Genomic DNA, 12,943 nt, shown 5'->3' with positions numbered 1-12,943 from the left:
AACTGGAAGTAGAGAATACTTTTCGGCATATAAGGCATGAAAGTTGAGATGAGAACTTGCAGTGAAGTCATGCAGCAGAGCAGAAAAAAAGAAGGATACAGGTGAGAGAAGAAACATCAGAACAAAATTGGCTTCGTGCAGTGGGTAACTGGTGATATGAGCAAAGCAGGTGGAAAATTCAGATTCACATGCAACTCAATGCTGTACAGAATGGAGGACCCCAGCAGTCACCAACTCCTCCAAAAATGCTGACAACAGCCAGCTGGCAATCCCAAATAATTTGCTAATTCACTATAGCCCCACAGCTATCCCTATGTGTTGATATCACAATCTTCATATTCAATAATATATTTATATTTTTGGAGAATTTTATTCATATAATTTTATATTTTAATATTGTAAGCCTCTGTGTTACTCTGAGGTAAGATGGGTAGCTAATAAATTAAACAAACAAACAAACAAACAAATACATACATGTGGGGACTGTAAACCGCAAAGTCTTCTGGAGCTCCACGGAGCTCTTTCAAAAGCAACAGGAATCAATACTTTCCATTATTTCACTTGAAAAGTGGAAAGGACAGAGATAATGTGTTTGTTAACAGTGAATAAAGCTGTTTCAGGTGCCTATCAGTCCATATCTTTCTTCTTCTCGCTGCTGCTCAAGAAGTGATGGAGATCACAATACTAGGAAAATGCACAGTACAATGCTCACAAGTACACTGAAGGCAAGAAGGATATTTAAATGAAACAGGATTAACTATTTTCATTTTAGTTATGTTTCAGATCAATTTAAGAATTGGGTTGGAAGCTAAAAATGTATCTGGAATACTTCAAGCAAACATTGATGTTTCTCCAATCCTACTTCAAAAAAGGCTAGGTAGTGGAAATTTTGAGTAGTTCAGAGAACAGACAAATACCACCTCTGGTTGGCCCCAGAATGGAGTGGGAATGGAGATTTCGCAATATCCTTCCCCCTGGAGTGGGGTAGGAGTGGAGATTTTGCAGTATCCTTCCCTTGCCACGCCCACCAAGCCACGCCCACAGAACCGGTAGTAATTTGGTGCGTACATTTTTTATTCAGAAAGACCTAGAATTAGCAACTAGTTTTAAACAACTACTGCTTCTAAGTTAATTTTATTGGCTATATGTCAGCCCTGATCCACTCAAAGTAATTATATAGTTTTATTCCAAACAATCCACCACCCACTTCAAAACATAATTCTGCTGGGACCCAATAAAAGGTAGCATAAAGAATTATGCAAAAGCTATAAAAATATGAAAAAGCCTAATTTTGGATTACATTAGTTGTCAGTAATGTAATAACCTAAATTTATAATATCATAATTTGGATAACCAAGTTTTGGTTCATTTCTCATACAACTGTTCACTTAAAAGCAATACATATTGAATCAACATAGTTAACAAGTAATACCACTGAAATCTCAAATTATATAGTTCCTCCTGAGCCTCTTGGCATTCCACCTTAATGTTCTCCATTGTATAATTTTGACCAACAAAATTGTGATCCTATTTATACTAGTCAGGAGAGTGGGAAATTAAATACTTAAATACTACCGTATTTTCCGGTGTATAAGATGACTTTTTAACACATGAAAATCTTCTCAAAAGTCGGGGGTCGTCTTATACGCTGGGTGTCTTTCTCCTGTAACCATGCAGACCAGCCCGAAAGGCTCTGATGAGTCTTAAATGGCTCTGGCAATCCAAGTTCTGACAATCCCAGCTGAGTTGCCTGCTAATCAGCCGAGTTGCCTGCTAATCAGGCAACTCAGCTGGGATCGCCAAAGCCATGTAAAAGAAAAGAACTTTTTTCCTTTTACATGGCTCTGGCGATCCAAGCTCTGACGATCCCAGCTGAGTTGCCTGCTAATCAGGCAACTCAGCTTGGATCGCCAGAGCCATGTAAAAGGAAAAGAGTTTTCCCTCTCCAGCTTGCTTACCTTAGCTGCTAGTCGCACGCTTGCCTTGCTTCGCTTGCCTGAATCCATTCCATCAGCAAGCCACTCCCTGCCTGCAATCAAGCAGGCAGAGAGTTGTGGACTTCAACTCCCAGAATTCCTCAGCCAGCAAAGCAAAGCTGGCTGAGGAATTCTGGGAGTTGAAGTCTACAAGTCTTAAAAGTTGACAAGGTTGGAGAGCCCTGTTCTATTGGGTAAGTTTTTTTCCCCTTTGGGAGCTTTAAAAAAAATAGTTAATTGGGGGTTTTTTTTTAGTTGTTCTTTTTTAGACCTAGCCATTTAAAGTTTAGGAAGTTTTAAATTTAGCTTTCATATAAAAATAAAAATAAAATAAAATAATATTTGTGCAGCTTTCTGAGATTTAGTGTGTTTCTGTAGTGTTTCACTCTAACTACATAAACACACAAAATCTCACAAAGCTGTATGTGGAATTTTGTGTGTGTAAAGTGTGAAAGTTGGGTTTTTGTGGCTGTGTGAGGTTCCTGCTTGTTGCAGGGGCCATTTTGGGTCTAGCACAGCTGCTTTTACATTGTGGGTGAGCCTGTTGTGTTGTGTGTGTGTAAAGTGTTGTTTTTTGGGGCTTTTTGTGGCTGTATGAGGTTCCTGCTTGTTGCAGGGGCCATTTTCGGTCTAGCACAGCTGCTTTTACATTGTGGGTGAGCCAGTTGATGTTTTTTAATTTTTATTTGGTGTGCATTGAAAGAGGGCTAGTCTTATATGGCGAGTATAGCCCAAACCCTATATTTTAACAGGAAAAGTCAGGGGTCGTCTTATATGCCGGAAAATACAGTAATACAAATCTCGCATCTTATTTTAAATGTATCTATCACATTATTACATTTGATATGAGCTAGATTGCTTATGGAGGTATATCACCTGTATCACTTTTATTCATATTCATGTATGTATGTATGTATGTATGTATGTATGTATGTATGTATATATGTATACACGCACAATATCAGCACATGGATACATTTTCCTTTCTATCCAAATATTCCAGCATAGTACCAGTTTACATTTTAAAATATTAAATTATTTTTTCCCTGGAAATGAAAATAAAAACAAAATGGAAAATACGGGAAAGTGACGAAGACTATAAATATATGGTTTCATATATCCCTAAATTTGGTCTGCACAGGTATTTATGAAGGTCCCAAAGATATAAACAGAGGCAAACTTTCTAAATCCAGTACCTTTCATATATATTAAAGTTTATCCTTAGCTAACCTTGTTAACATTTTAGAAAGTTACCAGATTGTGGAAAATTAGATAAATTTAGTAAAGAAAAACATGGGTTTCATTCATGCAATCTTGCTGCAAATATTACTCTGAAAATCAATAGCCTTTTATAGTGGTATCCACAATCTTCTGCTACTTTTGTTAAAACAATGAAAGCAGTTCCACGTTTTGGGGTGCGTCTACAATATAATGCACACAAAAAAGACATGGGGCTTGCATTATAATACTGCGTTCATTACTTTGACACCCCTCTTAATCTTGGATTCAAATGGCCACTTAAGTATTACTTGATGTGAATCAGCATTCTTAATGCTACTTTGGTAAAGCCTTTTGTTTCATGGGAGTTACATTTTTAGACTTGCTGTTCTATGTCTTACCATAGAGATGGAGCCAAAAGCCCAGGGGTACAACAGTAGCATATCCAGAAGCTTATCAAACAGATGTCTTGTGCAGGTGTTTATTTACTAATAAATTCTTACCTATGTATGTTACATTCTGGAATATGTTGAAAAGAGTTTTATGTGTATTCCAAATTGGACATAATTTATGCTTCTATCACGTATCTTCCATTCCATACACTCTTTCAGTTTTCTTATAATCAATGCAAGCTATGCATAATTGGAAGGACTACGCAAAAGTTGTACAATATTTCAAACAAGTATCCAAGAGTTTCTTAAAAAGGCAATTGTTGTGAATGAGCACCATCTGCAATCTTACACATTAACTGAAGTAAATTTCAGTGTATTCAACACACATCTAGAGTTGCAACTGGAATTTAAGATACTATATTATATTATAATTATTAAAAGGTGTTAATAGACTTTATTACACTGCAACAGATTTTCTTTTCATATACTGTAAAGCCTTCATATTGTGTTTATGAGACCTAGTTGGTTTTATATATTGCTGTATTCTTACAGCATCTGGAATAGAAATACAGTACATACTTCTTTGACTCCTTAAGTAATGACGTCAAAACAATTGCTTAAGAGTTCATTTTTAAAAACCACAAATTCAAGTACTAAATGTTTTTCAACACTCTCTTCCAAAGTTCTATCTTTTACTCTCTAGAGTTAAGAAAAGCAATAAAAGCAGATAAAACATATTCATATAATCTTTAAAATTAGTTTATCAAATATTCATTTTCTAATTCAGAGCACATTTTATTAAAACTTTATGATCAATTAATTTAACTGGTTAATAAAGAACCCTTATATATTACAAATTGGGCAAGATACATGAATTTCAAATTTCTGGGAAAGAAAGGCATTCTTTGGAAAGTTTAGAAGGTTCCACTGTAACATCACTAATGGCGTAAGATTTCCCTGAAGAACTATAGCTGTTGGGCACTCAGTTTCAGGTGAGCCAAATGTACATATATTCTAGAATTCGTTGAAAGCAAAAACGAAAGATTTTCAGTGAACAATGCAGGTTTTTCTTGACTCCCCTCCCTCAAGGTATTTGCCCTAGCAAGTCAGACATGATGGGCATACTCCAGGTCCCTTTCATTAAATGTTGTCATCTAGTGGTATCTAGGCAGTGTGCCTTCTTGACAATTGCTCCTGCTCTTTGGTACACCCTTCCACCTGTGATCTGGCAGGTACCTACCCTCCTTGCTTTCTAGAAAGCCCAGCCCAATGTTGGAGTAGAATTCACTGAGGCTGCAGCCCAGTAAAGCTGTTTGTTGATATTTGGGAATGTGTTTTTTCCAGTGATAGTGAGAGTTTTTATGATAGTTATGATTTTACTGTCTTTATTGCTGTAGTTAAGCTGCATGAGATTATGGTTCATAAACTAGATGTTTATATAAATGAAATAAATAAAAGCCTTTTATTACTTTTGGTACCCCAAACCACAAAAACTGGGAAAAATGATCTGCCACATCAAAATACTGTGGTTAAAGATGCTGAGCTGGTCAGTTGGAAAGCTGACAGCCCAGGTTCGAGACCCAAGCACTGTGTGACAGGATATGCTCCTTTTGCTTGCCTCAGCTCCTGCCCATCTAACAGTTTGAAAGCATGCAAGTGTGAGTAGATAAATAAGTACCACTGTGGTGGGAAGCTAATAGCATTCTGTGTGCCTTGTTGTATAGTCATGCTGCCACATGACCACAGAAAAGTCTTCGCACAACATTAGCTCTTCAGCTTAGTTAACGGATATGAGCACTGCCCTCACTACCTGATAGAGGAAACCTTTACCTTGCATTTTAAACATTTATTTTCTAACATATCAGGTATAATGGGTACTCCACATCAAACAACACATACACTTAAGAAAGTGGCAACATTTCAGCAGAAACAGTAATTTCTCCTTTATCTTTATATTAGAGAAAATTCTCCCCTATCTGTTGGGAGAAGGAGGTATACAATTACATTAAGCAGTAAGTTATTTGAGTATGGTTTATTGAATAAAACATGACTGGCTAAGTTGTACAACATACAAAGTCGCATATTTACAGATCATTCTAGCACACGTGACATATTATATACTATACTAAACTGAATCCAAAAACTGCATTATGTTTCAATATGAAGTGTGAGCCTAGCTTGCATTTTATTTTTTTATTCCTGTATTTATTCATTGTGCTAATTGTATATTGGATGATATTTATATTTACAAGAGATGATTGTTTAAATTAAATAGGTATGATTTTTTTTAAATAAATCAAAACAGACTGTGTCTATCTAATTAAGCAAATGTTTTTAAAAAACATGTAAAAACGGCCATTATGATCAGGCTATGTATTATCCATCCTTGAAGTGCAAAATCAACTGAAAATGTAACTATATCATTGTGGAATACAGGGATGGAAAATTTCATTATCTGAAGCCAAATACATATATTTGTGTGTTTATATGTCTATGGTCACTATACAGCCTATATGGCTTAAGAGATGCCTCAATGTCATAAGATACATCAATATTCAACTATTACATTCATAAAATTATGACAATGACAAGCCATTGAAAAGCAGTGCATTTAATAGTCCATGTAGGCAGAGAATAGATAGCAGTCGGTAAATATATCACATTCAATACTCATTCCAAATCTAGTACAGGTACTTAAGATTATCAGAACATAGGATTTAGAGCTAGTGCTAGAAACAGATAGGTAGGCCCTTGAGTGAATGAAATGCATATATGAAAACAGATCATTCTATAAATTTCAGTTTCCCTTCTATATATTCAATTTATGTCTATATTAAAATAATGTGAAGTAACTCAAGGAATAATTAGTAAAACAATTCAGCAACAATTATTCTGTAACAATTAATAAAACATTCACTGATCTCAAAAGTATTTGAGATATTTGAAAGTTGTTTTTTTAATGAGAACAAGGAATTGAAATGCATAGAAGATTACATAGCATCTACTAGACTGGCATAAAGCTAAAAATATAACAGACATTACTAACCTTTCTGCCAGCTAGTTTCACAAAGCATCTAAAAACAGAAATGTATCTGAGTTTCACAAATTACTTTGTTAAAACAGCCTATTTTTCTAGATTCATGTACAGTACATATAAAATATATACAACCAAAGCTTTATTTCACAGCTTTTACTTCCATTTTAATTACTCTGTCTGTCTGTCTGTCTGTCTGTCTGTCTGTCTGTCTGTCTGTGTGAGAGAGAGAAAGAGAGACAGACAGACAGGCAGACAGACAAAACTTGTTAAAAATACTGCTTAATTCTAACTTTTTTATCCCATGCCTGGAGTCTCGGTCCCCTTTCAGGAAAATATATATTCAGGAAATCTGTTTTCCATGAAAGGATAGATGACACAAACAGAAATTTATTTTTAAGTACCAATTCTGACAAATATATACAAATAACATCAAACCTTATGAAAAATACATTGTCATATATGCAGTGTCTCCTCCCTCAAATAGGTGATTATAACTATTAGATAATATGAAAAACACAACTCATTATAGCATGCATTTTGTCTGAATTAATAATCTTAAAACTTTAGTTAGTGCAGATACTTTTTAATGTGTACATATCTGGCTTTATGAAGCTGTCTTCTAATTATTTCACTTTTATTTTAGCATTGTGAAATGAGCATCATATCTGGTATACTGTGAAAGAGATTCTTCCTATGTACCACTGCCAATATATCTTAGTATAAAGTCAAAGGCTACATCATTCACCATCAGAGGTATTGGAGCTCCACCCTCCTGTCAGCATATATTCTTATGTAAGTATCTGCAGAAATATTTTTAATACTGAAAATACATCACATATTGAATATGAAACTTTTTGCATAAATTAAATCTGGATTCACTTTTGATTTGTCACGTATGTATGAAATGCTAATTTATCTGTAGCAAATTCTATCATATTGTTCTATAGTCACCTACATAAACCATACTGTATCATAAAAGCAAAAATGAAAAAATGCACTCAGCTAAAAATTTTTAATATTAATACAGACTATATTGAGCTACCTAATTCACACAAATTATCTTTACATACTATTTATTTATGAAGAACTACATTTTTAAAAATCTATATTTATGGCTGATTAAAAACCAATTCAGATTTTATTCTGACTATCACCACAACTGAGCTAAAGAGCTCCATGTGCAGATACAGGTGTCAGCATGTATATTATTTACTAAAATAAAAACTATTGATATGAGTATCAGAATGCATGCTAGAACATGCATTGAAACATGGAGGTCATCAGCCAACACTTCTTTAGCAGTACTGTTTTTGATTGGCTACACATAATTTATATTAAAAGATAAATAAATCAATAAAAATATTGTCCAGAAGCTAACAAAAATAACTATTATTTTTTAATACCCTGTTTCCCCCAAAATAAGACATCCCCTGATAATAAGCCCAATCGGGCTTTGGAGTGCATGGCAATAAGGCCAAGCACTTATTTCAGGGTTCAAAAAATATAAGACAGGGGCTTATTTTTGGGAAAACATGGTAGTTTTAGAGAAATTGGGTTGTATGGGTATTCTTTTGTGAAATTGAACAACTGTTGCTTATTTAGCACTCTAAATCTCTAAAATAAAACTCTTCAAAGTACCATCAAAGCAACTTTTTTGCATTTATCTCGATTTTAAAAAAAACTACTTTTCTATTATCATTACTCCTTATTTCAAAATAACTGGTTCAGGATATTTGGAAGATAGCAATTAATTTGGAATAAATAAGCAAAAATCAGAACCATCAATTCAGTACTATATAATTCACCTATGCTTTGGACAATGCTCAAGATTTACACATAGCTTCATTTTTATATATATCTGCAAGTTACCAAGATTGAATATGTTCATCCCGAATCTAAAACATCACCATATTTACAATGCTTTGAGCAAAGAATACTTTCATTCCAATCCTATCAACTAAATTATTTATATGATGAAATTATCATTGTCATTTGAACATTCAAACCAAGCTAATGTAACAGACTGAACAAACTGAAAAACAGATCTAAATTTTAGACACAAATACCAGGCTAAATTCAAGCTTTTTAAACTTTCATGAATAAACTATTGATTCTGGGCTATGATGTACATCTAAAATTTATTAATTTCTTTACATGTAAAGAACTTTACATGTAATTTAACTTTTTATCTTATTATATGTTAATAACTATATCTTACATTTACTCTTTCACTTGGTTGGTTTCTCTTAAAATTCCTGTCAACCATTCCCTTGATAGGTGTTCTGTTTAGCAGGTTTAGGGAACAAATTGAATTTGTAACATTTTTACAACTCGTCTCATTCATTAAGAATCTTATTCATGCCTGAACCGCAAGATGGACAACCAACCAACCAATCAAGAAAGCAATCAATATATACATACATACATATATACATACATACGCCAAAAGCCTTAAAGATTTTAAGTAAGAATTTAAAATACCAGAAAATCAAAACTTAGGGAAAGCATGCTATTAGCTAAAGGCTTTTAATGATAATAGATTAACATCTTATTGAAGAAGCACTTTAAAGTTATATTTTTATAAATTCGCTACTCTAACACTTTTTCAATCAATAAATTAAATGTCTTAATGTATAGCACTTCTATGTGTTAATCATTGATCTAGCTTCATAAAATCTCCTTCATCTGACCTGCTATGATTAACTAGATGTACTCCTTTTTCTTAGTTGCAGCATGAATTTTTATGTTTGACATAAACACAAGGATATTATCCAATTTTAATGTGCTACAGGAAAAATAATTTCCAGAAGGAGCTAATCGGTACTGCTTGAATGCTACTTCTGAAATCTAGTATCTACTTCATTTATGTTATAATTCTCAATCAAGCAGTAAGCAAATGAAATGCAATGTTACTATTCCCAAAATTTGCTAAACTATTTAGAAACTATTACATAAATCCAAAAGCAAAAAGTCTACATGATGTTCAAAAGAAGGAAGTGATTTTGTTTCAAATGATACATTAGAACATTAATAATTATGTAATTGATATCAAAATTATTTTTAAGTTTTACACAAACTCTATAGGCAAAAAAACCCACATCTTCTAAAAATAATCTGGTTCCTGCAACATCCTTGTTTGATTGGATGAATGTGAGGAATAGACAGAGCTGAATTAAAAGCATCCTGGGATTCTTTATGAACAAGTTCCGAGTTAACAATCCCTCACTTACATCTTTTTAAAAAAAAAAACCTATATCACCATGTACTTCTGAAATTTAGCATTTTATCCCTCGTAAATTATTCTTACACTCAAACAAAAGACATTCTTCTAACAACTACTAAAGGTGTTTTATTAACCGACCAAATTCATAGGTCATTTTCCTTTTATCATGAGAAAGGTGCGACACCCAGTGTATAAAAAATTAAAATCCAACCCAAAGGATAATACATGCAAAATGTCTCCTACGATCCCACCCCCGTTCTTCTCCTTTAGAAAATAACCCTGCGACGACAGCACACCAACACTGGGAGAGAAACCTAGCCAATTAATATGGCAACAGTTACGCAGCCTAGTGAGAAAATGATCGCCCTCCTCCTCCTTTTCCAACACTTTCCCCCGCCCCCAGACACCCAGATCTGGGTTTTATTTCATTTTTCCGGTGATCATGTAAATCTTCTATTAGAAAACGAAGGAAAACCGGAATCCCTTTCCTGATTACGTTTCCAATTCTTCCAAACAATGGTGCTTGTCTAATTGGTCGCGATCTTAATATTTTTATGCTAGGCCCCGACCGACAAGCAGGGAACTGAAACCCTCACACGCGCGGAAAAACGACGAAGGCTTCTCTACCGCCACCCGCAGCAGCCTGACACCAGGAACGAATATTTGTGGGTTTTTATTTAGGCCAGTGTGTGAGAGTGGTGCGACAGACTGAAGAGGGCGAGAAGGGGAAAGAGAAGGAAGCAGATAAATAAATGGCCGATGATCTACCCCGACAAAAACGCCGCCTATGTAGGGCTGAGGGGGTCTGCAATTCCTTTCTTTCATGCCACCCTCCGAATCCCTCCCTATCTCGGATCATTTTTTTCCCTTCGGGGTCCGGGTAACCAAAGCCATGCAAACTGCGCAGCAAAAACACTGGGGCAGGGCGAGGGAGGAGAGAGAGAGAGAGAGAGAGAGGGAGGAAGAGAAAGGGGAGGGGGTGAGAGAGCAGTTCTTGTCTCCATGAGACACCATTACAAAAAGAGAGAAAACCGGGGGGGGGAGGAGGAGAGGGAGGGGGAGAGCCGCCGAGGAGGAGGAGATGATTAAAGAGAATAAAAGGAAATGTGTCAACACAAGTTACTGGGATACACACACCGTGTCCCGGACACAGGGGGAAGCTTTTTGCCTCCCACGGCTAAAATAAACCGCCGGGGAAAAGGACCCGGGCCTCTTCGTCCTCTTACTCTCCCTTTTTCTCTTTCCTTGGGGAACCGAGAGGAGGCTCTGTGCTCTCTATTCAACACCCCCACCCAAAAGTACCTGAGAGGAACCCACAGTTTATTGGCAATCCAAAGCTCAAGGAGGGCCCGAGCCAAACAAAGCGCGGCCTATGTCCCTAACAGGTCCGCGGAACGGGGAGAGCCTATCTAGGGCTGGCAGAAGGGGTGGTGGGGGGAAAGGAACCCCACCCGCTTCGCCGTCTCTCCTCTGCCCGCGCCCCTTTGCCGCCCTTGTCCTTGCCGCCCCTCCCTCTCCCTCCTTCTCTTACCCCGTTCCCCAGCGGCGATAGCGGCTGCGGCGGCGGCAGCTACGGCGTTGTTGTTGTTCCTCTCCGGCGGCGGTGGAGGTGGAGGTGGCGGCGGCAGTTGCAGTGGTTGCTGCTGCTGCTGCTGTTGCTGAGGCGGCTGAACAGGAGGAGGCGGTGGCGGCGGTGGCGGCGGCTGCTGCACCGGGCGCGGCCTGGACACTCGCCTGGGTCTCCTGTTGGCGGCTCGGACCGAGTTCATTTGCCGGTTCGGGCGGGGGGAGGAGAGGGGGTCGCTCCTCCGGCAACGAGACTTGGGGAGGGGAGGTGGGGGAGGAGGAGGAGGAGGAGGAGAGGGGGAAGGAAGGTTTCCTGGCTGAGGAGACCGGCCCAGAGGAGCTCGCTCAGAGAAAAGGAAGGCGCCTCCTCCTATGCCTCCGTTGCCGCCCGGGTCTCTCCTCCGCCGCCGGCGGTTAACGAGGGGGATGCTCGTGCCGCTAGTGACCCCCTTCCCCCTGCTCTGGAGCTCGCGCTTTTCCCTCCCACCCCTCCCCAGCCCCCCCAAGAAGGTCTCTCTCAAGGGAGTCACCCACAGCCGGCCCGGCTTCGGCTTAAGCCCGTCGCCTCTCCGTGGCAGGAGGAGCCATGGACACTGCCAGAGAGAGAGACAGAGCGAGGGAGAGAGAGGGGGAGGAGGAAAAAAGGCCCTCCCTCTCCCCGTCCCCTCTCTACACTCTCACAACGGGCAAGGCGACAAGCCTCGGCTCACCCAATCCGCGCATCCCGCATGGAAAGGATGAGACTGCTTGGCCAATGGCGGCGAGGCTTGCATGTTCAGGCCGAGGGGCGGCTGGTATTGAGGAGGTGGAGAAAAAAAAGGAGCGGAGAGGGAGGGAGGGAGGAAGCCGAGAAAACTAGTGGGAGGAGAGACTGCGGGGTGGGGTGGCAGGAGGAGGCCGCAGAGGAAGGGGGCCCGTATAAAAAAGCTGAGAAGCGGGAGGCCAACGAAGTGCGGGGAAGGCTTTGGAGGGTGGTTCAGGGCAGAAAAGTCCCTTAATTTGTCCAGAGCTGAATTCTAGGTTCAGGAAAGGGAGGGAGCAAATGGGGTTCCGTCTTAGAACTGGGTCAGAGGTACATAGAGTTCAAAAAGTGTCTTCCTGCCAGAGAAACAGAAGCATTTCGCTTTTCGAGAAAGAATGGAAGTGAAGGAGCATGGGATGACAATAATGTAATTATTATAAATGATTATCTCAGCTCCAAAGAAATGATTAATCAGTTCTTGAGTGGGGAATCTGGTGGAGCAGAAAAGAAAGGGTGGTTTAGTTCTGAAACGGGATTTGGTTTGACAGCTTGGCTCATCTGGGAACCTTCGGTTTTCAGGGAGACTGAAACTATATCAAGGAACGTAGAATAAAAGGGTAGGTATGAAATACTTTTTGGAAAATGGTCTCCATTTGGAGGGGGGATTCTTGATGTTTCTTGCTTGGTGGCTTTCTTTCCTTCTGCTTGGATACTACAGTATTCTGGAGTAGGTGAGCATAGCCTTTCTCAGGGAGGGGCCATTATGACATTTTGTGGGTCCAGTCCCTT

At 38.5% G+C, this 12,943-nt stretch overlaps 1 protein-coding gene across 2 annotated transcripts in view; it reads right to left on the bottom strand.

The window, feature by feature from the left end:
* FBXO11 (F-box protein 11) overlaps positions 1–11,857 on the bottom strand; it is a 77,509-nt gene extending 65,652 nt beyond the window's left edge. For both annotated transcript variants that reach the window (XM_070932276.1, XM_070932277.1), the window contains exon 1: positions 11,378–11,857. In XM_070932276.1, coding sequence (XP_070788377.1) covers positions 11,378–11,615 — 238 coding nt within the window. In that variant the 5' untranslated portion in view covers positions 11,616–11,857. The remainder of the gene's footprint in view (positions 1–11,377) is intronic.
* Between the last annotated feature and the right edge of the window lie 1,086 nt (positions 11,858–12,943).

The sequence above is a fragment of the Pituophis catenifer genome, unplaced genomic scaffold, assembly GCF_029215685.1.
Source record: "Pituophis catenifer annectens isolate HBS135680 unplaced genomic scaffold, rPitCat1.0.hap2 SCAF_1, whole genome shotgun sequence".
Taxonomy (NCBI): Eukaryota; Metazoa; Chordata; class Lepidosauria; order Squamata; family Colubridae; genus Pituophis; species Pituophis catenifer.
The sequence above is the reverse complement of the archived record's forward strand: the minus strand, read 5'-3'. Positions and strand labels throughout refer to the sequence as shown.